Source organism: Drosophila novamexicana, unplaced genomic scaffold (assembly GCF_003285875.2).
Source record: "Drosophila novamexicana strain 15010-1031.04,08,12 unplaced genomic scaffold, DnovRS2.1 tig00001783-arrow-arrow-pilon, whole genome shotgun sequence".
NCBI classification, from domain to species: Eukaryota; Metazoa; Arthropoda; class Insecta; order Diptera; family Drosophilidae; genus Drosophila; species Drosophila novamexicana.
Window position 1 is genome coordinate 130,425 of NW_020824891.1, and position 27,520 is coordinate 157,944.

Consider the following 27,520-nt stretch of genomic DNA (forward strand, 5'->3'; position numbering starts at 1 on the left):
GTTGATAGGATTTACTATATACATGAGAAGCATGGTAAAACTAATAAATGTCGAGTTTGGACAAAATATCTTGAAAAACAAAAAAGTTTTTCCTACAAGAACATTATTTTCGGCCGATTGTTCCTATGGCAGCTATATGATATAGTCGTCCGATGTTGATAGGATTTTGTATATATATGAGAAGCATAGTAAAGCTAATAAATGTCGAGTTTGGTCAAAATATCTTGAAAAACAAAAAAGTTTTTCCTACAAGAACCTCAATTTCGACTGATTTCTCCTATGCCAGCTATATGATATAGTGGTCCGATCCAACTGAGAGACTAGTTCGCATAGAAACAGACAGACGGAGAGACTTGGCCATATCGACTCGACTGTTGATACTGATCAAGAATATATATACTTTATGGAAGATATCTCGTTATATGCGTAACACAGCTAGAGATAAAATTGTAATACCCTCTGCAAGAGTAGAAAATAAGTCCATAAATCGGCCATTCGAACAACATGCAATAACACTCGGTCGTACAATGCAATGGTCATGTTTACGATATACCTGTGCTTACCTGCACACACACACACCTGGATGTGCTAATCTAAGTGCCCGTAATTATGGGTAATCATAAATATGTGCGCCATGCACAGTTATCAGGCCGTCGATTATCGGAACGATTAGGCATATAAAACGGAGCCAAGTCAGCGCAAGTATTAGATAAGATCAATGGATGGATCTCAGCGAGCACCTGGTGACAAATGGACACCTTTACGGGACATTCTGGCCAATCGAAGAGGAAGGAAGGAAGGAAGGAAGGAAAACAAATATATCTCGACTGTAATTGAAAAGTAACTGTACTTGTAGATACCCTGAACGGGCAACTAGTAAAAGTTATCTGCCAGGTGGAGATAAGAAATGAATTGACACAAAAAAAATACTTAATTAATGACGCCGCAGACACGACTCGACAAGGGCTGCTGTTTGCCAGATAATGATACGGGCCAGGTAACGGTATCGGATGCCCCTGACTAAACAAACACTGAGATAGAGCTCAACCCGATGATACAGTTTTAGATAGATATGTATATATATCGGACGTCTGATCGTTGCGATATCTGGCTGTAAATTAGCTGCGAGCTGTGAAGGACGCGCGCTTTCTGCTCGTAAATACTTCAGCTGCAGCGATAAGCTTGTTTTGGCTGATAAGCTTTTGGCCAAGCTCTCCAAAAAGCGATTAGCGGCATGTTTAACGGTGCCCAAAACAGATTGCAGCGACGCCGGCGCAGGGCACGCGCGCAGTCGCAGTCGCAGTCGACGTCGAGCTCGAAACTGTTGCCGACGCCTTCACAGGGATCGCGCGCAGTCGCTGTCGCTGTCGCTGTTGCAGTCGCAGTCGACGTCAAGCTCATAGTTGTCGTCGACGCCAACGTCTTCACAGGGCACGCGCGCAGTCGACGTCAAGCTCGAAGTTGTCGACGCCGACGCCGACGTCGACGTCGACGTCGACGTCCGTCATCCGACGGCTTCTTAGTTGACTTACACGCATCGGACATCAGTCAGTCGATTGCCGTTGGCGGAATTGGACGCGCATCGATCAAGCGAATCCGCGCGCATCCAGTTTACAGTTGTTTCCACTTCGCGTTTGTAACTGTTGCGTTTAACTGTTTGTTCTTTACAATTTTTTTTTTTTGTGTTTTTGTTTTTGTTTTCCGTTTCGATAAATGCTTCTGATGTGAGTTATTCGACTTGCAGCAAAGACGAATACAATTCAAATCATGTTTTATAGCGTCGAGGCGCGCTCAGTTCAACTCATATTGACTTTTTGTTTATTTACATTAATTTGTTGTCATTTTTTGCCATTTTCATTTTATTGCATTTTTGTTATGTTTCGCGTGCTTCGCTCCGGGCGATTGCTTTACGTGCTAATTACAATAACGAAATAAATTATTCAAGTTCAGTTCGGCGGCAAATTTATGATTTAATTTTTGTTTGTTTTCTGTTTTTTTTTCTTCAATTTTTTCGCTTACAACGTAAACCTAAATAATTAATTTTTTTTAGTGTTTTTTTGAACTTTCCGAAATTAAATATCGTGTTTCGAAAATTAAATACCGTGTTCTGATTTCTCCTTTTTCCCTCTCTCTCTCTCTCTCTCTCTCTCTCTCTCTCTTTTGATTTCAAGTGTTGCCTAACGGATGTGAAGTGATTACAGCCCAGTAACAATATGACGGATCATGAAAACGGTACTATTTTAAACTATATGCACGATAAGAACTCTAAGAAATACTAAATTATAATAAAAAGGGATTCCCAAACAAAGGCAAGAACTAAAAGTTAGTTGAGAAATAGTCGACGCTATTTATGCTGCGGCTGTGCTTCTTCTTCCCCTGGCTACCCATTATATATAGGAAATGCAGTCTCTATTAACTCGGCTATTTATAGTCCGATCTTGTTGAAATTTTCAACACTTAAATATGGCATACCAAAGCGTGTATATACCAAAGCCCAGTGCTGCTAAGGTTCTAATCCTCGAGATATGCTCGGGTTAAGCTAGCAGGGGGATTTTTCAAAAACTTCTAATTCACAAACTTATAAATTAGTAAATACTGAAACGATTGCTCAAAGCTGGCAAATAGATCGTTTAGATCTGGACAAAAGCAACTATGCCCTATATTGCTTGCTTTGATTTGATTTGTTGTCAACAAACGCTTAAGTAATTCTCCCATAAATAATCTGTATACATTGTATTGCAGATAGGTCTTATCATATAATAGGCGATTAGGCATTATTTCTTTGGTCAGGTTGGGGTTGAGCCGTCGCGCGTTTCCAAGAACTCGCCACTAAATCATATTCGAGCCAATCTTATCTGGCCGATAAGCCCTCAAGTGTGCCTGCCCTGTTCGCATAGCGGGTCTTCACTGTAGCGCTTGCCCGTTTACGGGTCTGGTCTCCGAGTTCGGCTCGAAAGACAATGCCAAATGCCAAACTTGGTTAATAAGCACAACGTTAGTTTGGCAACGAACAGCCTCACATTCATATAGCATATATCTATTTATATATATCGGAATATGTTAATGCCGAAGACGGCACTCCAATGTCAAACTAAAGTCATTTGCATACTAATCTGGCAGAGAATACCTGGATATATAGTTAGTACTCGCTTTGAGGCCAGGACGAGCACAAAAGAATACTTCTTCTTGCTGCCGATCGGGAATGAGTATATATCGAGTATATTGTGTGTGCGAATGCATGTTCATGTTAATCATTAGTTAATTTGGCTTGTATTTGTTGTATTCGGTTGCACCTTGGGTACTTTTTCAGTCAGCATTGTGCTCGTCTGTTGCATATAGTATTGTGTTCTAGTCGAAATCGGTGCTCCCCGGCGTTAGGCACCCAACTAAATTTAATTTGCCGCATGACTAATTGGCTGCAATCTAAACGGACCGATTGAATCACTGACTCGAGCTGAGCTGAGCTGAGCTGCATGCTGGATGCCGGGTTGCTAGGTTCGAGTAATTGTTTTAGCTGGCAGCTGGCAGCGAGAAGTTGCCAAAATGTTGCTGATAAGCCAGCAATTAAGGCCGCAGCACTGTTTGGTAATACATCTTGCCAAACGTTAATTAACGGCAAACAAGTCAATCACAGCCGCATGTTCGACTACAAGTATGTACGAGTATGTATAAGTATCTGGGGGTATTTACGTGCATGTATGAGTATCTGCGAGTATGTATGAGTATTAGCGAACACGTGTCCGTATGAATATCTGCGGGTATGCATGGATATCTGCGAGTATGTATGAGTATATACGACAATATATACGTGTATGAATGAGTATCTATGAGTATGTACGAGTATGTATGAGTATATATGAGTATCTGCGGGTATGCATGGATATCTGCGAGTATGTATGAGTATCTACGACAATATTTACGTGTATGAATGAGTATCTATGAGTATGTACGAGTATGTACAGGTATGTAGGATACGTACATACGTGTTTGTATGGGTATATATGAGTATCTGCGGGTATGCATGGATATCTGCGAGTATATATGAGTATCTACGACAATATATACGTGTATCTATGAGTATGTACGAGTATGTACGACAGATACCGGATATCCAGAACATGTGCGAGTTCGTCTAAGGCATGCGGCACGCACAAACTTGGGCCATGCTCTGCCTGGGCTGTGCTGCGTGGGAAACTACGTGTCGTTGGATGCCAAATTCAACCGAATTCTTAGGCCTTATCGCTCGCTACACAAAGGACCCATAAAAATGGCAGTAAGCACAAAGTGCCGGCTTAATCGCTTGTAAATCAGTTAGCGCTGTTCACAACAGCCAAACAAACAAGCGATATAGTTCCCAGATAGATCGCTGATAAGGCCCATATAATGATAAGCCAAATCGAATGCTGAACACTTTTGGTATTCCCATTTTGGCCAAGCTCAAATTTACGACTCGCTGTCCCCATGCCCGGATCCGACCCGACTGCCCGGATCCCATACAGTTCCCAGCGGACACGTACGCCCCGGAAATTCAAAGTAATCGAAATCCCAAGTAATCGAAAAGTGTTCGTCATGAATTTCTATACAAGCTAAACAAGAATCGGAAGGGAATATGTTTAGATGACAGAAACTAAACAAATTAATTAAGAAAACTATATCCTTACAAGTTCCAATGAATGTAGCCCATGCCAACTCTATATATCTCTCGCATAGCTAGATTTTCCTCACAGAATAGACGAGTTTATGCTACTATACAGTTTGTTGGGGTATCTTTCAGTCGGGCACACTCCTGCTCTTGTTCCTATTTCCTGCTGGGTCTACGCTCTGGTAAGCTTACCTTGGGGGGGATATTGGACTGCCAGCTGGCAATTTGGGCGTAATCAATTAGCCAGACATCTGTCTGTCTTAAATTGGGAGACCTTTCCGAAAATTGAGTTTTTAAGCATTTCATGTGCTGTCAAGGCTCCATTAAAATCTCTCCAAATAAGCTAAGCTAAATACCTGGGCCATAAAAACTTCAGCAAATATGCACGTGCAGCCGGCAAAAGCGATTACCCAGCCAAGTCTGGCCATAAAGGAAGAAATCTGGCTAAAAACAATAAACCTAGCGGGCTTACATATACCATATATACATTAATATATATATATATATATATGTATACTATATATATTCGCCAAGGTCTTTAATTATTCCCTTACTTTCATAATCTAAGAATAGAAATTTTGGGCTTCTGATTGATATTTTTCTAACTCAATATCTATTTCAACAAAAAAGTTGCTCTATTTCCTATATATTTCATCGAAAAACTAAAAAATATCCGCATCTCTACTCTGAATTAAAACATGCTCCTCACAGAAAATCATGAAAATTAAATGAATTCAAAACTTAGTTAATGAAAACTGTTCTAAATTAAATAAAATTCAAATTGAATTAAAAGGCCTCAACCTAATCGAACTGTTTTTTGATTAACTTCGGTATTTAGAGTCCGATCAAAATGCAAGGGAATTTTTATACCCTGTACTCATTCCAAATGGCTAAAAAGGGTATATTGTATTTGTGCAAAATGCAAATGTATGTAACAGGCAGAAAGAAGCATCTCCGACCCCATAAAGTATATATATTCTTGATCAGCATAAATAGCCGAGTCGATCTAGCCATGTCCGTCTGTCTGTCTGTCTGTCTGAGAGACCTGAAATCGATGTAGGTGCTCCTAGTGCCTGCGCAGATCGAGTTTGTTTCCGATAATCGATAACTTACTCCGTTTCCAAGCAATCGATAAAAATCGATATCGATATCCTGTTTATTGGACAATTTAGGGTATCCCCTAGTCGGGAGCTTCCGACTAGAACCTCTTACTTGTTTATTTTTGTTACTGTGGTGTATGCTGAAGATATCCAAAATGTCAAATATATTTTCGATCAAAGCCCAAATAGAAACTTATAAATCTGTGAGTTATGCCTAGGAAATCTAATCCCAAAATTGATATTATGATAATAGATTCTCCTAGTTATATATCGAGAAAAAAATGTAAATATATATATAGTTCGAGATGGTTTGCCCGACTACGGCTGTGCTCCTTCTTCCCCTGGCTACGCATTATATATAGGAAATGCAGTCTCTATTAACTCGGCTAATTATAGTCCAATCTTGTTGAAATTTTCAACACTTAAATATGGCATACCAAAGCGTGTATATACCAAAGCTCAGTGCTGCTAAGGTTCTAATCTTCGAGATATGCTCGGGTTAAGCTAACAAAAGAGAGTTCTCATTTTCGGACATTTTACAAACGGTTATTGAGAATCAACAATCGAGAATCCATGGAGACATGTCGATGCATTGGCGCATGTTTAATTTTGGCCAAATTAGGTTGAGATAGTTCCAATGGGCTGGCAATGGCATTGGCATTGCGATTGGCATTGGCTGCGCCTCGTCGGCTGCCCGACTTCAAACAGTTGCCGCGCCGCGATACCTGACTTTGATAAGCGCTCTGATATACACGAAAATAGCAAATGGTAAATGGTAAATGGCAAATAGGAATAAATTCCTGAGCAATTGCTTGGCCTCAAGTCTGGGCGCTTTATGGCCGCGATGTGACGCGACGGATGTGCGTAGTCGGCACATTATTGGCTAATGCCCGTCATAAAACTAAAATAAATGTTTATCGAATGCAGGCGATTAGCGAGTACTCGATTACGGCTGAGCGGCTAATCGTCGTCTTTACTGCACGGCACGGCTATATCAAATTCCCTTTCAGCAAGCCCTTCCTTGCAATGACTCTCCACTTTTAAGCTACTTGACTAGCTTGACTAGCAGCTGACAGCTATGAAACTCGCAGAGCAGAGTTGCATTCGCTCGCCCGACAGCAATTCTATTAACTTCCCTTCAAGCAAGCCCTTCCTTGCAATGACTCTCCACTTTTCAGCTACTTGACTAGCTTGACTAGCAGCTGACAGCTATGAAACTCGCAGAGCAGAGTTGCATTCGCTCGCCCGACTGCAATTCCTGTTTGCATTGAGATTTGTATACATTTATCGACGGGTTCTATCAAATTCCCTTTCAGCAAGCCCTTCCTTGCAATGACTCTCCACTTTTAAGCTACTTGACTAGCTTGACTAGCAGCTGACAGCTATGAAACTCGCAGAGCAGAGTTGCATTCGCTCGCCCGACTGCAATTCATGTTTGCATTGCGATTTGGATACATTTATTGGACGGGCTCTATCAACTTTCCTTCAAGCAAGCCTTTCCTTGCAGAGACTGTCGATTTCGACTTTTTCTTCGTCCAGAGCTGCGCCTGACTAGCAGCTGACAGCTATGAAACTCTGCTCTCAGAGCTGCATTTGCTCTGCTTACAGCAATGCTTGTTTACATTGAGATATGGATATGTGTAGCTTTTGTAATCGCTTCCGTAGGTACGTGCAGCCCGTATCCATTTATTATATGACAAACAAAGACAAGTCCGAGTATGTTATCTGGATACCCTGACGTACATATATGGAGCCCGCTCAGCTATGTCTGCTGACAGGTCTAATGCTCTCAAGTTCATAAATCACGCCAAATTCACACGGCCAGACGTCTGCGATCTGCCCCATCCCATCCATATACATGCATATAGTATACTTTGAACATTTAGTTGGGTTGCCCATGCTGATGAAATCGGCGACAGTTAGCAATGACAACGCCTCAGGAGATAGTGCCGCTTTTGGGTGGGCTCTGCTGTCACGAAAAACTTGCCTGAAAGCCATCTAATCGCGTCAAGCTTTCGTTGCAGATATCAAGCCCACCGAGGCTGGCGGCGAACCTTCAGACATCGCCAGCGCCGAGTCCAGAACTCTTCCAGTCGAAGCGTCAGCCCCGGCAGAGTCGAGTTCTGTTCCAGCCGAGGCCCCGACCGTAACAGCTGTGCCAGATCAGGAGCCGGCGAGCAATGGCAAGAGTCTGGTGGCTGCCAGCAAGCTGGCCGAATCCGAGCCCAAGAAGAATGGCATTGATACCGACGACAGCAAGGATTTCGGCAATGTGGCCGAGGCAGAAGGTCAGCAGAAGGTAGGCGCACAGACTAAGATTCAGATACGGTTCAGGTCTAATCGAGTCCCATTTCAGAAACTGCCCTATCCAAAGTCGGTTTTCTTCATCATCAGCAACGAGTTTTGCGAGCGCTTCAACTATTACGGCATGCGGAGTAAGTAGCTGGTTCAACGCGCCCGAAAGGGTAAAACCTTGCTAATCCCTGGTTATTCCTATTACCCCATGCAGCTGTGCTGGTGCTCTATCTGAGCCGGAAGCTTGGCTACTCGGATGACACCGCCACCGTGGTGTTCCATATCTTTACGATGTTCGTCTATTTTCTGTGCGTCTTTGGTGCCATCATTTCGGACTCCTGGCTGGGCAAATTCAAGACCATCCTGTATCTGTCCTTGGTTTATATATGTGGTTCGGTTCTGTTGACTCTCGGCGCCATTGGACCGCTCAACTTGCCGCTGGAAACGTTCACGATATTGGGCTTGGCGCTAATTGCGCTCGGCTCGGGCGGCATCAAGCCGTGCGTATCGGCCTTTGGCGGCGATCAGTTCAAGGTGCCAGAGCAGCTGAAGCAGATAACCTCGTTCTTCTCGCTCTTCTACTTCTCCATCAATGCCGGCTCGCTGATCTCGACCACCGTGACGCCCATTCTGCGCGAAGATGTCCATTGCTTTGACGACATCAACTGCTATCCGCTGGCATTCGGTGTGCCCGCCGTCCTTATGATTGTCTCGGTGGTGATCTTTGTGCTGGGCCGGCCGCTCTACAAGATCAAGCCCCCAGCGGGCAACATGGTGGTGCTGGTGAGCAGCACCATCTGGACGGCCCTGACCACCAAGTGCAAGGAGAAGAAGACCAATCCGCGCGAACACTGGCTTGACTATGCGGACAAGAAGTACGATCGCCAGATGATCGAAGACGTCAAGGTCCTGATGCGAGTCCTGTTCCTCTATTTGCCGCTGCCCATCTTCTGGGCACTGTTCGATCAGCAGGGCTCACGCTGGACCTTCCAGGCGACGCGCATGGACGGCGACATGGGCTCCTGGGACCTCAAGCCGGATCAGCTGCAAGTGCTCAATCCCCTGCTCATTCTGGTTTTCATACCCTTGTACGATGTTGCGTTCTATCCGGTGCTGAGCCTGATCGGCATACGTCGACCGTTGCAGAAGCTCACCATGGGCGGCATCCTGGCTGGCATTGCGTTCATCATATCGGGCATTGTGGAGCTCAATCTCGAGGTGAGTTCCAGTTGTTGTCGTCGTTGTCGCTGTCGGCTTCTTGTTTACTTTAATTGCACCAAATTGCACCAACTGTTTCTCTACCTTCCACTCTCTTCCCCGCTCTCTTTCCCGCTCCCTCCCTCCCTCCCTGCCTCCCTTCCTCGCTCTCCGACTGTTCTCTCCTCTGTTGGAACGACTCGGTTGTCGCTGTAGAAAACCTATCCCGCATTACCCTACAGCCAGAATGCGCAGCTGCGCGTCTTCAACACCGAGAACTGCGCCTACAACTTCGCCACGAACATCGACTCGCTGAAGACCTTCACCGTGGAGCCGTACAGCATGTTCACGGACAAGGATGTATTTGTGCCCGGCACCTTCAATTTGGAGTACACGATCAGCAGCACGGATCCCGCTTGCCATGCCTATGCAGGCGGCAGCCATACCCTCACAGAAAAGAAGGCCTGGTCTCTGTTCCTGAATGCGCGCAACATTACGGGCGAAACCTTCTGGGAGGAGGACTTTGTAAACAAACCCTCCGACAGCTACCCGCTGATCCGAATCGTCGGCAACGTCCAGCAACAGCGACAGATTGTGTTGAAGAGCAGCAAGGAGAGCTACGAGTACAATGCTAACGAGACCTACCGACAGCGCGTCTCCTCCGGCAACTACGAGATCTCCATCGATAGCCAGCCGTTGGGTACGGTGCACGCGCACACCGGCGGCGTCTATACCCTGCTCCTGAATGAGCTTGCAGCCGGCGGGTATAGCTACAAGCTGGTCGAGGTCACCGAGCCCAACTCGATGAACATCCTGTGGTTAATACCACAGTATGTGGTCATGACTCTGGGCGAGGTCATGTTCTCCGTGACGGGTCTGGAGTTCTCCTATGCGCAGGCGCCGCCCAGCATGAAGTCCGTGCTTCAGGCCTGCTGGCTGCTGACGGTCGCCTTTGGCAATGTGATTGTGGTGATCATTGCGGAGGCGGCGCTCTTCGATTCGCAGGCCAGCGAGTTCTTCCTGTTCGCGGGCCTCATGTTTATCGACATGCTGCTCTTCATGTTCATGGCCTACAACTACAAGCCGAACGATCCCAACCGGGTCGAGGAGGCCGAGCCTCTAACCAACGGCGACGACAGTCGTCAGATCAAGGCTCTCGAGACGGGCGTCGACAACAAGGGCAAGGAGATCGATGGCTAGGCTGGGACACGCCCCCCCTGGGACACGCCGCCCCCCTCAAATGTTGTGTATTATATATAAATGAAGAAAAAAACCCCCCGCCCCCACCCTCCTATGATAATTCATATATGTACTTTGTGTCCATTTACAATGTAAGTGTAAAGCTCTGCCCGGGTCAACGATCGGACCCAGAGATCGACGGGACGGGCCTTGTTGAATATGCCAAGACATACGTTTTAACTAAACTAATCTTATACAAATAAATCAAAAATTGTAATCATAGTTGTCTCCATGTGTTTGTCTTTATCTTCCCCACTCTCTCTCTCTCTCTCTCTCTCTCTCTCTCTCTCTCTCTGCCATTCTCTGGCTTTTCTCTATCTTATCAGCACCTCTCTCCTATCTCCCCTTTCCTAACTGCACCCTGTCCAGCGCCCAAGATTACAGTTTTCCAAATCTCTCAAGCTTCCAGTGCGTAGCCAAGGTAGGTGTACAGTGAAAGCACGCTTGAGCGGACAGCCACGGTTCTAATACTATCTACTGTCCGCCTAAAAGAATATTTACATATTCTTATATATCTATATATAAGCTGTTTGTCCTGACTGACTGATTGAGTGACTGACTGACTGACTGATTAACTGACGAACTGACTGACTCATTGACTCACTAACTGTCTGTCTGATTAACTGATTGATTGACTGACTGACTGATTGACTGATTAACTGACTGAATGACTGATTGACGGACTATCTGTCTGACGGACGGACTGTATGATTGACTGAGTGTCTGATAATTGACTGACGGACTGACTGACTCACTGACTGACTGTCTGACTGATTGACTGACTGATTGACTAACTGACTGATTAACTGACTAACTGTCTGACTGATTAACTGATTGATTGACTGACTAACGGATTGACTGATTAACTGACTGAATGACTGAATAAATGATTGACGGACTATCTGTCTGACGGACGGACTGTATGATTGACTAAGTGTCTGATAATTGACTGACGGACTGACTGACTCACTGACTGACTGTCTGACTGATTGACTGACTGATTGACTAACTGACTGATTAGCTGACTAACTGTCTGACTGATTAACTGATTGATTGACTGACTAACTGATTGACTGATTAACTGACTGAATGACTGAATAAATGATTGACGGACTATCTGTCTGACGGACGGACTGTATGATTGACTAAGTGTCTGATAATTAACTGACGGACTGACTGACTGACTGGTTGACAGATTGACTGATCGACTGATTGACTGACTGATTGACTGACTGACTGACTGACTGACTCACTAACTGACTAACTGTCTGACTGATTAACTGATTGATTGACTGACTGACTGATTGACTGATTAACTGACTGAATGACTGATTGACGGACTTTCTGTCTGACGGACGGACTTTATGATTGACTGAGTGACTGATAAGTGACTGACGGACTGACTGACTGACTGACTGACTGCCTGATTGTCTGACTGATTGACTGATTAATTGACTGACTGACTGACCGATTGACTGACTGACTGATTAATTGACTGACTGATTGCTGATCAACCCTGTGGGATGTAAGTGTCTGCTAAGACGGTCTTTTGGGAAATTCCACACGCAATTTTCCAATGGTATCCAATCACTATGACGTTTATCTTAAGAAACTTTTCACACTTACCGCAAAATTCGCAACGCAAGGTGGTTTTGAAATGTAGTTAACGATTTGCTGGCTGTGGAAGGGATTGGCTCAAGCGAGCTTTCACTGTAGCTAGTCCGATTTTGCAGCGCACCTATCCGGTTTTGCCAGGCGCAGGCAGCACCCAGCTGCGCATCTTCAGCGGGATACCCGGCTGCGATTACCGGGTGAGCAGCAACCTGGCAGCCGGAAGCAACTTTACCCTGAATGGGATCGACTTTTATGCCAGCGGCAACGTGGCCACCAGCAATGGTAGCTTCACGCTGAGCTACGGCATAGAAAGCCTGACGGCAGGTGAGTTGGCCAGAAGTGGAGGCCCGAGTTGAGCGTTAGTGATCCATGGCAGGTGCCATTGCTTGCAGGCTGTCCCAGGCTGGACGGTGGCACCCAGCTCCTGTACGAGGCGACGGCGCACACGCTCTTCCTGCGCTCCGCGCAGACCGTGACCAAGCTCTGGTACGTGGACGAGCTGCAGAAGTCGAACAAGTCCCTGGCGCTCGCGCGCACCCTGGGCAACTTGCCGGCCAGCACGCGTATCCAGTGGAGGGAGGTGAAAACCGGCAATACGGCGCTGGAGCTGCAGGCACGCAGCCACGATCTGCACGAGCTGAGCACCATTGAGTACGAGGTGCTAACGGGCGAGGTTCTGCTCAGTTGCCAGCTGCTGCGACCCGGCGGCGTCTACGCTCTGGTCATTGGCCAGGACAGCGAGGGCTTCGTGTCGCGCATGTTCGAGGTGACGGCGTCCAACTCGATGAGCATGCTGTGGCTAATACCACAGTATGTGGTCATGACTCTGGGCGAGGTCATGTTCTCCGTGACGGGTCTGGAGTTCTCCTACTCGCAGGCGCCGCCCAGCATGAAATCCCTGCTGCAGGCCTTCTGGCTGCTCACCGTGGCCTTTGGCAATGTCATCGTCGTCGTGGTTGCCGAACTCAAGTTCTTTGAGTCGCAGGCGAGTGAGTTTTTTCTGTTCGCCGGCCTCATGTTTGTCGACATGCTCATCTTTATGTGGTTCGCCTTCTACTACATCAGCTACGATGAGGCTGCGGCTCTGGAGCAGAACAAACGCAGATCTAAAGAGCGAAAAAATCGAAAATGTCATTAGATGCAACATGCATATAAAATATCATCAAGTATTTTATCTACATTTATTTATCGACATTTAAAACCGATTTTGTGCAGTTTAAAATTCAAATTTACCGCCACTTAAGTGTCACCGTAGAGCGCAAAAAAGAAAATATTTTATAGACACACGCACTTTACCAATAAAATGTCAACATATATATATATATTGAGTTAAGTATTCAATATTCAATCTATGTTCATATAAATAAAACTGATATATAACAACTTGTTTGCTTACTATTCAAATTTGGCGCCACTTCAATGTGACCGTACTCAGAATATATTTTCGACACATGCACATGAGCAGGGTTGGCTAACGCTGCGACGCGAGCGGCACGTAAGCAGGTTGGCAGGGTTGTTGGTCATTTGACGTTGGGCATTTTTAGCGCTTTTTTCGCTGACGGTGAAAAAAACGAACAAGAAGAAGCACAGTTGCAATCATATGACTTGTCGATCGATAGAGAAATAATAAAGGTTGCAATTTCGTGAACGCTGCTGCTACGTTGGAAAAGTTAATTACCATTTAACTCAAACAGCCGAACGAGTGACAAACTGTGACCAGCAGCCAACTCTTTGAAGCCACCAACAACAACAACAACAGTTCTCACACTCTCTATCCCACCCTCTGCGTGCGTTTGCCTGTGTGCGTAAGTCACAATAATGGACAGCTCGGGATTCATGTTCAACGTCGACAATGGCTATCTGGAGGGCCTGTGCCGCGGCTTCAAGTGCGGCATACTGAAGCAGGCGGACTACCTGAACCTGGTGCAGTGCGAGACCTTGGAGGGTAAGTTTCACTCCCAGTTCCAGTGGCCGCTGCCTGGTGCACGCCCGCTCGGTCACATGACTAAATCAAGCACTGCTATCAGCTCGTCTGTGTGTGCGTGTGTATGCTTGTAGCTGTGTGCGTGCGTGTGTGTGTGTGCGTTTGATTGTGTGCGTAAGCTTGCCTTGTGATTTGTTGTCATACTGCCCTGTTTTCATGCTGAAAAGCGAGTATATTGGTTTAAACAGTTTTCTCGCCATGTGCCCGCCCCACAATCCACTTTTCACATATATTAACTTATTGTTGAACTTCAGATCTGAAGCTGCATCTGCAGGGCACGGACTACGGCAGCTTTCTGGCCAACGAGCCGTCGCCGTTGTCGGTGTCCGTGATCGATGACAAGCTGCGCGAGAAGCTGGTGATCGAGTTCCAGCATATGCGCAACCATGCGGTGGAGCCGTTGTCCAACTTCCTGGACTTTATCACGTACGGCTATATGATCGATAATATCATATTGTTGATCACGGGCACGCTGCACCAGCGTCCCATTTCGGAGCTGATACCCAAATGCCATCCGTTGGGCAGCTTTGAGCAGATGGAGGCGATACATGTGGCATCCACGCCCGCTGAGCTCTACAATGCCGTGCTGGTGGATACGCCGCTGGCGCCGTTCTTTGTTGATTGCATCTCCGAGCAGGATCTGGACGAGATGAACATTGAGATCATACGCAATACCCTGTACAAAGCCTACCTGGAGGCATTCTACAACTTCTGCAAGAACATGGGCGGCTCCACCGCCGATGTCATGTGCGAGATTCTGGCCGTAAGTTTGTATACTTAAGCCCGGCATCGAGTCAACCGATTCCCAACCGATCAACTCGAACCGGGTTGAGCAGAGTTTCAATGCAACTCTTCGGCTCGATTGAATAGCCGAGTTTAGAAATCAATTAACCGATGCCCGGCTTTAGTCTCAATGATGTCCAATTTATGTATATACTAATTGATATGCTTCTTTAGTTCGAGGCTGATCGTCGCGCCATCATCATAACGATCAATTCGTTCGGCACGGAGCTCTCCAAGGACGATCGCGCCAAGCTGTATCCCAACTGCGGCAAGATGTATCCCGATGGGCTGGCCGCATTGGCGCGCGCCGACGACTACGAACAGGTGAAGACCGTCGCCGAGTATTATGCCGAGTATGCGGCGCTGTTCGATGGATCCGGCAACAATCCGGGCGACAAGACGCTGGAGGACAAGTTCTTCGAGCACGAGGTCAAGCTGAACGTGTTTGCGTTCTTGCAACAATTCCACTTTGGTGTCTTCTATGCGTACCTTAAGCTCAAGGAGCAGGAGTGCCGCAACATTGTCTGGATTGCCGAGTGCGTCGCCCAGAAGCATCGCGCCAAGATCGACAACTACATACCCATATTCTAAGCTACCTGTCACGTGATCGGCGGCTCCCATAACGCATACAAAATAATTTCTAAAAAGCAATTTTTCTTTCGTGTCGTTTAGCATCCAACTTTTTTTTGTTTTTTTTTTTCTTTCGTTTCCCTGTTATGCAATTGTTAATGTGTATGTATATTATTATTATTATGATATGATACTATTGTATATGTATTTTTTGTTTCGAGTATTATTCCAACAAACTGTTGCTCTGCACGAAAGTCTTGTTAGGTGCAATGCAGCTCCCGTTCCCGTTTCCATTCCGATTCCGATTTCGGTTAAACATTAACTATAAAACAATTGTTAACTCTTTCGAACATGCAGCTGCGCATTAAATATAAATATAAATACAAATATATATCCATATATCATATTGTGAAAATAAACCAAACTGTTTTAGTGTATTTCAGCGCATGTATAAAGAATGAAAACCTTGAAACAAGCCCGAGCATATTATTGAGCTTTCGCAGTAAAATCGGAAAATGGAGAAAAGCCCCAAATTATAAAAGTACATATATTCTTGACCTTGCAGCCATGTGTTCTTTCTGAGATCGACTGTCTCAGTATGGAATCTATCTGGATGAAACATAATGTAGCCTTTGCATAATCCGTTCTCTATATAGATAAACTATCCAATGATATTAGCAAATATTTAATTATCATGCTCTCCATCTATTTTAAAATTCAAATTAATGTTCGATTCATAGTTTGTTAACTTTTTGTGCACAACTTTTCAATTTCTCAAGATCTTTATCAAACTCGACACGTCACATGGGGAAGTTTTAGATAGAACCTCTAGGCACAATCGGTTGCCCATGGAGTACGGATATAATATAGATGCCATGAAATGATGGATACACGAGTTTTTCATGCTCCATACCAAATCCTACTCAAGCCAAAACTTATCGTCATTGGACTACTATCTCTATATATGACTGACTGACTGATTGACTGACTGACTGCTTGACTGACTGATTGACTGACTGACTGACTGCTTGACTGACTGACTGATTGACTGCTTGACTGACTGATTGTTAATCAACACACAGCATAAACCGTAAGAGCTAGAAATCTGAAATTTTCACTTACCTTTACCTTTTGTGATGAAGGTGCACGTAAAGAAGGCATATTCGGGCAATTCCAGTCGCATGCCATTCGATTGGCCTTAAACTCTTTTTCCAAAGGTCTTTGTTCGAATTCATCTGATGGGTGTTTCGCAGTTTTTGGAAAATGCATTCCTCCTTGGTGGAAATGTTTGTCGAAAAAAACTTCACTGGCCGACGTTTCGAGTTGAAATTTATTTCCGAAGATCTATGCGATCCTCATTTGAGACGTGCTTCGCACATTTCGCAGAGTCCAAGCTTCCTGCAATTCAAAGTCATTTTAGGCGAAGTTTTAAGTTTGCATATGTGTATGTGTATGTATGCATGTTTGTTTTCCATATATGCAAACATGCATGCATACTGACATGTAGAAATACACGTCCGCAAAACTACATGTGTACATACACACATTCATACACAATATACATGCATGTATGTATATATTTTTGCATATATAAATATATGCATGCATGCATATATGTTTGTGTGCATGCTGCATTTAAATGTATGTATGTTTGTTTGTGTATATGCAAACATGCAAACATGCATACATGGATACACACATGCATACATACATACGTACATACATACATACATACATACATACAAACATACATATATACATACAAACATACATACATATATACATACAAACATACATACAAACATACATACATACATACAAACAAACATGCATACATGCGTATATACGTACATACGTGTATACATCTACATACATATGAATATACGTACATACATCTACATACATACATCTACATACATACATGCATCTACATACATACATCTACATACATACCTACTTACCCGCCCTGCCTCCTCCTGCGCCGCCGCCTCCTGCTCCACCGCCTCCTGCTGCTCCTCCACCGGCCGCTGGAGCCAACGTTTCCTGCCTTGTTGAATTTCAGCAAAGCCTGCATGAATTCTTGAGAATCGAGGAGGAGAGCACTTGGCAGTAATTCGTTTTATTTTAATTTGCAGCACAGCGACAAATAAGCTTCGTCGGCGTTTGGTATTAGAAAACGAGCATGCAAACATATATACATGCATGCATATGTATATGCATGCACTAACACACATACATACACACACATGCACACATGCACACTCACAATACTTATATCCCTTCGCACAAATTACTCGTATTATATAACTCTTCAGGCAGAATCCGTCGAAAAACGAAATTTTAGCATTGGAAATATTTCTTGTTCCACGAATTTCGGAATTAAGCTTAATGCAGCGTCATTTGAACCAGTAAAAGCAGGCAGTAATCCTTTTCTGGCTTAAATCACAGCCACAATTAATGGAAATTCGCTGGAATAATAATAGAATGAGCTTAGATATTAATTGCCTGGGTCAGCTAATTGAAATTGCGACTGCAACGGTGCTAAATTCAAGGCCAATGCACAATTTACCTGTGACTAATGATTGCCTTTTGGTCACGTAGCGCAGCTTCTTTGTGTTGGAACAGAGCTGCAGGTGTCTCAAGGTTTCCAGGGTGCGCCCGTTTGAGTCACAAGGAGCTTGTGGCTAGACAATGGCAGCCCCTTATCCGTATTCCACGATCAAATAAGAAATTTACAAGCCGCAACAACAGACTCATTAGCATGGGCAAGTAGAAGAAGAAGAGGAGGAGGAGGAGGAGAAGGAGGAAGAGAGTTATTGTCCAAGTGGCACGAATTACAGCCGTGTCTGTTCGATCCAAAGTTAATTATGCAAAGCGGCCGAACATGTCCATATCGCATGTTGCGCCCGTTAGCCAGAGGGCGTCGCAGTCACACGCACACACGCGCACACGCACACGTACACAATTCGTACATTTGTGTGCGTGCGTGCGTCTCCGTTAGGCCGAACAGGTGGCAACACGTTCGAATCCAAAAAGAAAGCCGCGCTCAGCTGAGCCTCAAACCATGTCTTCGAGTCGAGCTTCGGTACGTTCGAATTGCCAATAACTCGAACGCGTTGTCGTTTTCTTGGCGCAGTTGTGTTTCGCGTCTCCAACAAAAAAGTTGTTTTCACCTGGCATCCAACGGATAAGCTCTGCGCGCGCCCAATCCAAATTATAACGATTCTGTTTTGTTTGTTTTTGTTTTTTTTTCCGATTCTTTGCCGTTATATTGCTGTGAACTATTTTTTTTTTAATATTTTTGTATTCATAAGTGCTTGTTGTTGCTGCTGCTGCTGAGCTGCTGCGTGAGAGGCGTCAGGATAAAAGAAACGTGTAAATAGGTAAATTGTAAGAATTTCGAAGAACATATTCAATTCGAATTTTAGAATTTTGGCTGATGAAGTGTGTAATGCGGCCAGCACCTTGGCCAAGACGTCGATGTCGACGTCGACGTCGACGTCGCTGCTAACGATGACCAGGAAACCCAGAAGCAAAAGCAGCAATGTCCAAATGCACGTAAAAGTCGCCGAGAAATTGTGTCAACCAGTTTGCGTAGCTGTCGCTGTCGCCGTCGCCGTCGCAGTCAGCGTCGCAGCCAACGTCGCGTCCGCTTCTGTTTGGTGTTCTGCTTAATGCTGTTGTTGTTGTTGTTTGCGTTGCTGCGCAATTTATGTATTTGAATTTGGCACTCGTTTTACTTTCTAGCATTGATCATCTTGAAGTTATGTTATTCGTTTTCCCATTCGCCAAGAAACTTCCTCTCTCGCTCTCTCGCTCTCGCTCTCTTTGGCTCTCACGCTTAATCGGATTCCATTCACAGTGCACTTTTGCCTGCACTCAGAGTCACAGCACATGCACAAGAACCTGCTATACTATTGTGACCCAGCACACACACACACACACACGCATGCATTTAAGCTGGGCCTTTGAAAGTACCGCACAGCAGCGTTGCATTGGCTTATTCTCTTTGTTCCCTCCCCGTCGCTGGCCGCGCCAAGCCGTCGCTCGTTCATCAATCTTGAAATTTCACCTCTCTCTGGCATTGAATGCGGTTACTTAAGCCGTATGCCGATAATCGGCCTATTCGACTTGATATCGTAATTTCTGTTATTACGATAGCTCACATCGATTCCAATTTTCACCCACAATGCGGAGTCAAAACTGGCGCCGGGCTTGTTAAAGAAAGTGACACGCAAATTATGCAAATTGCCCAGCCTCTGTGTGTGTGTGTGTGTGTGTGTGAGAGAGTTATGTAAGCCATGGCAGGATGTAAAAGTCCGTAAGGCTGTTAAGCATAATCGAAGCAGTCGTTTCGTAATCAGCGACAGCTGAAAGTAAGATTTTGGCATCACCAACAAAATTAATATATTATTTAATTTTTTTTTTTTAAATGCATGTGATTTAAACAAACAACAAAACACAAACAACCAAAAGGCGACACTTTCGCTGCGTGGACCGTTTAACAGTTTCAGATTTTCGGTTTCGGTTTCGATTTCGAATCTGATTTCAACAATTAGGGGCGCCTTTGGCTTAAGCGCTGCAGACGGCGCATAATTAACAGTTTTCGGTTTCGAATTCGATGTCGCTGATAGACTAGCCTGTGGCCCCGCCTTCGCCTCCGCCTTCGTCTGCTCGGCGCATCTCTTATGATAATTTTGATAAAAGCTAATGTTATTGTTGTTGTTGTTGTTGTTGTTGTTGCTGCTTACTTTCTATTTTCCTATGCGATTAATAATTAATTAATGCTAATAACTTTTCACAACCGTTATAATTTATTGACAAAAATAGAAAATATGCGCCCTGACAACACAAATCAAGCAAACAAACAAAACTCACACACACACACACACACACACACACACGCACACACACACGCACTCACAGGGGCACACGTTGTGTTGTTGTTTTTGGTTATGTTCCAAATACGTCAAATACAAATGAATCTGATTATGAATATGAATATGAATATGAATACACTCATTTAATGCTGTTACGTATTGGAATGCTAGTGAAATTATGTGAAGCAGTAAACAACAAGAAGAAGAAAAAGTAGGAGGAGGCAGAGGCAGAGGCAGCACATGTCAAACCGCTTCCAATTGGGCCAATTGGGCAGAATGCAATTCGTTAGCAGAATGCAGTAAACAAATATGGTTGCACTTAGTGCATGCAAGCGCCCAACCACCCACCCAATTGCTGGACAACACGCGCACGAATTCGAATATGAATATGTTTCGAATTCCAATTTGAATTTCAAGTACAATTTGATTACCATGGCCATGGCCATTTCGATGTTTACTGTTATTGTCGCTTGGAGCATTCTACTTCTGGCTCCTACTGCCGCTGCCGCTGCCGCAGCCGCAGCCGCAGCCGCAGCCGCAGCCGCTGCCACTGCCGCGACTTGTTGCCGCATTTGGTCACATACTTTCTTTCCACTAATAGGCTGACAGCAACAACAACAACAACAACAACAACAACAACAACAACATCAACGGCATCAACAATTGGGTTACAAATTACTGTTGTCCGCGGTTTTCGTTTCGTTTCTTGTTTTTTGTCTAGTGGAAGGTCATTCTGTGAAACAAAGCTCTGCTAATTAAACGCGCACATCATTTTTTTCTCTCTTGTTATTTTTTTCGCTCTCTCTCTCTCTCTCTCTCTCGCGCTTGACCATGAGAGCTGAACAAATATTATGACACTGCAACCCCTTCGCCCCCCCCTACCCCTGCCCTCACATCCAGCAGCAGGCTCTTCTTACGCGCGTGCATTTTCGGATATGTGCTGATTGGCTGCCTGCTTGACTGAACGCACAGTGGTTCCATATTGTTGTGCGGAGAGAAGGAGAAGAAGAGAAGGAGAGAAGGAGATATTTTCAAAGATAAATACACACTACCAAAAGCATAATGCACTCACCTGAAATATATATTGAATATCTAGAAATTGTTTATTTAGTGTGCAAATGTTATGGATGATAACCACTGTGCGCATTCCTTCCACAAAATATACGAATTTTATCTAACAGCTAATATGCATGCTGAGCTTTCTCTCTCTCTCTCTTTCGCTCTGCCGCTTTGGCCGACTGTTGTCTAAGCTGTTGAAAGCGAGATCGAAAACGAAGCTCTAGTCGCAAGTGGGCCTCATTATGCCGCTTCTGGCCGACGAGGGGCGCTTCAATGAGTCAATGTCTGAAATTTCACTTTGACCGGAATAAGTCATGCTTTAAGCTGGAAATTTAATGGTCAGGGGGGGGGGTAGCGTTTACATTCTTACAAGCCGTTGCCCAAATCAATAGTCAATTAAATAACTTCGGGGCCTGTTGCCGTCCCATCTGTTCCTCCCCCTCCTCCGCCGACCTCTTGTGCTCGTTGTTGCTGGTCACTTAAGATTTCACTCTCGCTTTTGTCTCGTTTGGCCTTTGTCTTGGGTTTGGGCGCTTTGTCTTTTGTCTTTTGCTGCGGCCTCTTTTGTCTGTTTGCATACGCATTTGACACAATATTTACGCATTTTCGAATTTCGATATGCGCTGCCCACTCAACGGCTGCTGTACGCTAGATGGCGCTGCTAATTTGTTTACTTTGAAATTCGTGCAACACCTTGCCCACCTGCCCGCTTCCCCCTCGCCCAGCAGCGCTCTTATTATTTCGCACGGCTCGTTGAGGGCGAGCAAGAGAAGTGCATGGCAAGTGGTAGAAATTATGTCAATATTTATTTAAATTCATTTCTTTCAACAAATGAAAATAAAAAAAATCAAACCGAAACGGTGAAATTTAATCGCGCGCGACTCTGAAAGCGATTTTTTGTTGGGCTTTTTGTTTGCTTTTCGAATACTTTTTGGGTGAAACCTCGACGCGGATTTAGTGCTAAATAAAGCGAAGTACCCACAGCTTCCGCCCCATTCCCGCCTCTGACAAGCTCTACCGTATTCCCCATCTTCAAGGTTCAAAAGACGTGAAAAGTAGGCGGAAGCAGAGAGTCGCCAGTGTTGGTCAGGACGAACTGCCTAATATGATGGGCAGCACTGTAAACATATTTCTTGTGTCAATATTGAGCTGTCTTTACGGATAGGGTGCAGAGAGAGAGAGAGAGAGGGGGGAAAAGAGGAAGAGACAGTTTAGCCACCTTCTCTATTCGATGCTTCTATCCATGTCGAGTTCCCCACCTCAGCCAACGCCTCTGACTAGCTAATCCTAATTGCAACAAACTCCAAAATCCAGAAGGCGTAAAGAAGAAAGAAGAAGACGAACAAACTTACCAACATATTCATTGTATTGGGTGGAAAGAGAGAGAGAGAGAGTGTTAATCCCCCTTCTGAATTCCATGGTTTAATCGAAGTCCAAGTCTCCGTCTCCATCTCAGCCTCCGCCTCAGCCAATCCCTCACCTTCCATCAACTCGATTGGCAGCACTGTCAACACATTTCCTCGTTTACGGATAGTGTGGAAAGGGGGCAGAGGAGCTGAATCAGCCCCCCTCTTAATTCCCTCCAACCTAATGCCAATTCTTCCACTCCACTCTCCCGTTGCAGTTCCAAGATGAGCCACGCTCTCGCCCGGTCGCTCCTTTTGCTGCTGCTGGCCAGCTCGGCGCTGCTTTCCGTGCAGGGGAAGACCGTGCATAGACGCACGGACAAGATCTCCGAGAACTTCAAGCAGCTCGATCTGCCGCCAGAGGAAATCGATCCCAATGTGGCGCCACCCGAGCCCGAGACGGAGTCCCAGAAGCCAACCAGCTCCGATCTACCAGCTCCGGCGGAGACTCCGGCTGCGTCCGCGGCGGATGCAATTGTGGATGAGAGCGCCAACGAAATTGCTAGCGTGGATGCGGCACCAGCTGCCGCCGCCGCCGCCGCAGCAGAGGTTACCACGGCAAAGCCAAAGCCAACGACAGCTCCTACAAAGCCGCAGGAGGATGCGGACAAGAATCCGATTAGCCGTTATTGCAAGTGCACGGAATCTCACTGCGACTGCTGCCGTAAGTTCGGGCTGCCGCTGCTGCCGAGCGGGCCCGGCTGTGCGAAGATCTCGTATCTGGGCAACGACGAGATGAGCGTCTCGCTCAAGTTTGGCGAGATCACGCTGGCCTCGCGGCGCATCTCCAGCAAGCGGGCGCGTCCCATTTGCGTGAGCATGCCCGGCGGCTACTCGAAGTTCTGCGGCCGGGTTTACGGCCTGTCCCGGGCCAAGGAGAACTTCAAGGCGTGCCTGGCCTTTGAGCTGCGCGCCGAGGACGAGGTGGAGGCGCAGCTGCCGATCTCCTGCTTCAAGTTCGGTGCCGAGGGACTGCGCGTCGCCGAGGCGGAACCGCTGCCCACCAAGGTCAAGCAGGAGGAGGACGACGACGACGACATCTTCGGCTTTGGCGGTAAGTGAATGAGCCCAGCATCTGATCCCAAACCCAATCCTAAACCCTATTCCAATCCCTTCCAGCTGGCGGCGACGATGACGAGGATGAGGATGAGGACGACTACGATGATGGCGATGGCGATGGCGATGCGGAGCCCTCGGCGGAGGATGACGACGCCGACGACTATGCGGAGGATGACGACACCGAGGCGCCCGAAGATGCCGACTACGGCGGCTTCAGCCTTGGCGGTCTGCTCGACGAGCTCGACGACGACGAGGACGACAAGCCCAGCAAGAAACCGGCCGTGGCCCCCAGCCCAGCACCCGATCAGACAACGCGCGAGCACGTCGAACCGGATGCCGCCCAGAGCAAGGATGAGGCAGGAACTCCAGCTGAAGCTGCTCCCGTGCCCGAGGAGGCGGCGGTGACTGCGGCGCCCGGCGTCGAGGCAACTACGGCCAAGGCCACCAAGTCCAAGAAGGCGAAAAAGAACAAGAACAAGAAGAAGAAGAAGAAGGCCGCCAATGATGCGGCCGTCGGTGGCGAGGGCGAGGGCGACTTCGCCTACGAGCTGCTCAACGGCATCCTGGATTTTTTCAACTGAGCGGCCAGCGCGAATTCGCCAACATGCTTGGCAACACTGTAAATACCTTCTAGCGATGACGTTGAGCCGCGTTTACGGACAGAGGGCGCAAAGAGAGAGAGCGAGAACGAGAGCGAGATCATGCCGAGGAGTTAGTTTGTAATTTTGCTAACTTATTTATTTATATAACATATATATACGTATTTATTCGAACCGTCTGGCAACATCGAACCCGAAATCATCCCAAATTGTTCTCATCAACAATTCATTTACTTTAAATTGATAACGAATTAAATAATGCTCAAAAATACGTACACATTTGTGTTCAAGACCATTTCGTTTCTTTTTCCTGTATTGCCTAGTGTTTCGATACTTATCGATATTATGAAAATCGATAGGCATAGTTCCTCGATACTGATCGATATTCTGAAAATCGATAGATCTCTTTAAAAATGGACTTGGACTATCTTCATATAGCACTCCACGGCCACCTTTTCTCTCTATGCACTTCGATACTTATCGATATTGTAAAAGTGGAGTTATCGATCAAATGAATTGATAAGCTCCCGCGTATGACCGTGTGCGACATCAAGCTCTTCGAGCTTCGAACTTAACTCTCAATGCACTCCAGACCTAGTCCAAGCTGGAGGCGGTAACATCCACACTTCGACTATAGTCGAATCAATCGATATTGTGCAAGTAGAGTTATCGATAAAAAGAATTGATAGGCTCCTACGTGACATCAAGCTGTTCACAAATCGACTTGGACTATTCACGGCGAGTTTGACTCTCTCTGCACTCTAGAGCAGTTCGGAGCAGGGGACGGCAGCTCTGACCTGTTCCCAGGGCAATGGCCGGAATGGGTAGGCGCTCCAAGTCCGGGCGCTGATTAAGTGCCGCACCATTTGTCAAAATGCCGCAGACGACGCCGAGGATGCGGCCAACTTTTAATTAGAAACTATGCGTGCTAGTTGCGAGTGATAAATCGCAGCTCCTTAACCAGCTTCTGCGCCTGCCCCAGCTTCTGCTCCTGCTCCTGCTTCTGCTCCTGCTCCTGCCCCACCCAACTGCCACGCCTTTAATTGGCTGCGCGTGAATGTGCCTTGATGCTGATATTTCCACTCGCCGGGCCAGCCACTTTTTTTCAGTCGGTATTCCAAAAATAGAACAAGTATTTGTTGCTTTGCTTTTTTTCTTTTATACTTTTTTTTGCATTTTCATACATATATAAATTTTTATTGAAACATTGAATAAGATACTTTTGTGTGTGTCTTCTTGTGTGTTTTTAAACTTTGCATCCAATTTGATTGAATGAACAAAAATGCCATATCCACTTTTATTTCACTTTATAATTTTTGTGCCCATGCAAATTCCGTCCGTTTCCGAGCTGTGGATCCCCATTTGGGTCGATCCCGAGACAATTTCCGAACATGTGTATGCCATTCCTTTAGCCAATGTACGATAAAAAAAAAAAACTCACATTCTACATGCATAGCCGAACTCTAAATATGCTTTCCAAGAAGGGAACTTATATGTGTGTGCGTGTGTGCGTGTGCGTGTGTGTGTGTGTGTGTGGTATATATGTATGCTTTTATAAAGTTCAAAAATGTGAGTTTCGGTTATCAATAATATTGTTCACATGTATCAAATTGTTGTACATCGGATAGTATATATTGTATATATTGTATTCGGTATGCTTATGGCCTATGCATACACTGCCAGGCCCCCCGCCTGGGCACAGTGGAAAAATTCGGATTCTTGCTGGTCTCCAAATACCCTTACAAAAGTAGCTAGACTAGACTAGACAACGGGTTGATCTCAAAAAGTGTGTACTCAAAATGGACAGGTGGTATATCATTTTTCACTCCAATCGATCAGATGTGTATATGTATATACTTCAATAGTAAACGGTACATTTTCCACGGTTTCTAAATAGTCAAGCGGCCGACAGGGTATCCATAGTGCGCATATACTCGAATATATTGGATTAATTAACATGTATACGTGTATATAATATATTTATGTAAGAGACACCGAAAAGGGCATTGTTAGCCCGCGCCTAGAGCGTAATTAGTTTTCAATATGGTATATATTTTTCGTTTTCGATTTCGAATTTCGATATTCGTAAAATTCTTTGCGTCAATTAACTTTCAATATGGTATATATGTATATTCGATTTTCGTTTTCGAAATTCGATTTTCATAAAATTCTTTGCGTAATTAAGTTTCAATATGGTATATATTTTCCGTTTTCGATTTCGAAATTCGATTCTCAAAAATTCTTAACATCAATTAACTTTCAATATGGTATATATATATTCGATTTTCCAATAATTATTTGCGTAATTAACTTTCAATATGGTATATATATTTTCGATTTCGAAAATCGTTTTTTCAAACATCCTTTGCGTAATTAACTTTTAATATGGTATATATTTTCGATTTTCGTTTTCGAAATTCGATTTTCAAAAATTCTTTGCGTCAGTTAAGCTTCAATATGGTATATATTTTTTCGATTTCGAAATTCGATTTTCAAAAAACCTTCGCGTATTTTAGTTTTAATATGATGTATGTATTTTTTCGGTTTTCGATTTTCGATTTTCGCTTTCGAAATTCGATTTTCAAAAAATTCTTTGTGTCAATTCGCACATACCGCACATTTGGGACCCCGACGCCATCTCATTCAAGGTGCTCATTTTTCTAGTTGCAAGTTTTGGAGTTGTTGTCAAAAGAACAAACACGAAACTTATGTTTAGTTATAACATTAAAGTTAGTATAAAGAGCAAAAATGTCAATCTCATAGTACGTTGTAGATATATATGTATATATAGAACATATATAATGCATGTATATAGATAAATGTGTATAATTCTAAATTGTATATATATATATATTTGTATATGTATTGGTTATCATATGTATCTCCGTTCACATATATATGTATATATAATTGTGTATATGTGTGTATGCATATGGAATCCCGTGGGAAATGGATTGGTGAAATGCGTCGGGGAAAGTTGGTTTATAGATGGAAACTCGTCGAAAAAGTTATACCAAAATCCAAGTTCTAGTTAGTTAGTGTGGGCTTTTAATCAGTCTCGATTTTGTAAAAAGTTCAGTAAAAAGTATGCAG

The 27,520-nt window shown here is 44.9% G+C and overlaps 3 protein-coding genes across 3 annotated transcripts; all 3 read left to right on the forward strand.

Moving 5' to 3' along the window:
• Positions 1 to 1,555: 1,555 nt before the first annotated feature.
• LOC115768437 (peptide transporter family 1) lies at positions 1,556 to 10,695 on the forward strand. Its single transcript, XM_030712998.1, has 6 exons — positions 1,556 to 1,724; positions 2,172 to 2,232; positions 7,767 to 8,041; positions 8,099 to 8,177; positions 8,252 to 9,255; positions 9,451 to 10,695. The coding sequence occupies exons 2-6, from the start codon at positions 2,214 to 2,216 to the stop codon at positions 10,432 to 10,434; spliced, it is 2,361 nt and encodes a 786-aa protein (XP_030568858.1). The 5' UTR covers positions 1,556 to 1,724; positions 2,172 to 2,213; the 3' UTR covers positions 10,435 to 10,695.
• A 2,981-nt stretch (positions 10,696 to 13,676) lies between these two features.
• On the forward strand, positions 13,677 to 15,834 carry LOC115768443 (V-type proton ATPase subunit d 1). Its single transcript, XM_030713002.1, has 3 exons — positions 13,677 to 14,032; positions 14,326 to 14,834; positions 15,029 to 15,834. Exons 1-3 carry the CDS (start codon positions 13,906 to 13,908, stop codon positions 15,443 to 15,445), a joined length of 1,053 nt encoding a protein of 350 aa, XP_030568862.1. The 5' UTR covers positions 13,677 to 13,905; the 3' UTR covers positions 15,446 to 15,834.
• A 2,945-nt stretch (positions 15,835 to 18,779) lies between these two features.
• Positions 18,780 to 24,612, forward strand: LOC115768444. The gene is made up of 3 exons (XM_030713003.1): positions 18,780 to 18,807; positions 22,988 to 23,823; positions 23,889 to 24,612. The coding sequence occupies exons 2-3, from the start codon at positions 22,995 to 22,997 to the stop codon at positions 24,407 to 24,409; spliced, it is 1,350 nt and encodes a 449-aa protein (XP_030568863.1). The 5' UTR covers positions 18,780 to 18,807; positions 22,988 to 22,994; the 3' UTR covers positions 24,410 to 24,612.
• Positions 24,613 to 27,520: the final 2,908 nt, after the last annotated feature.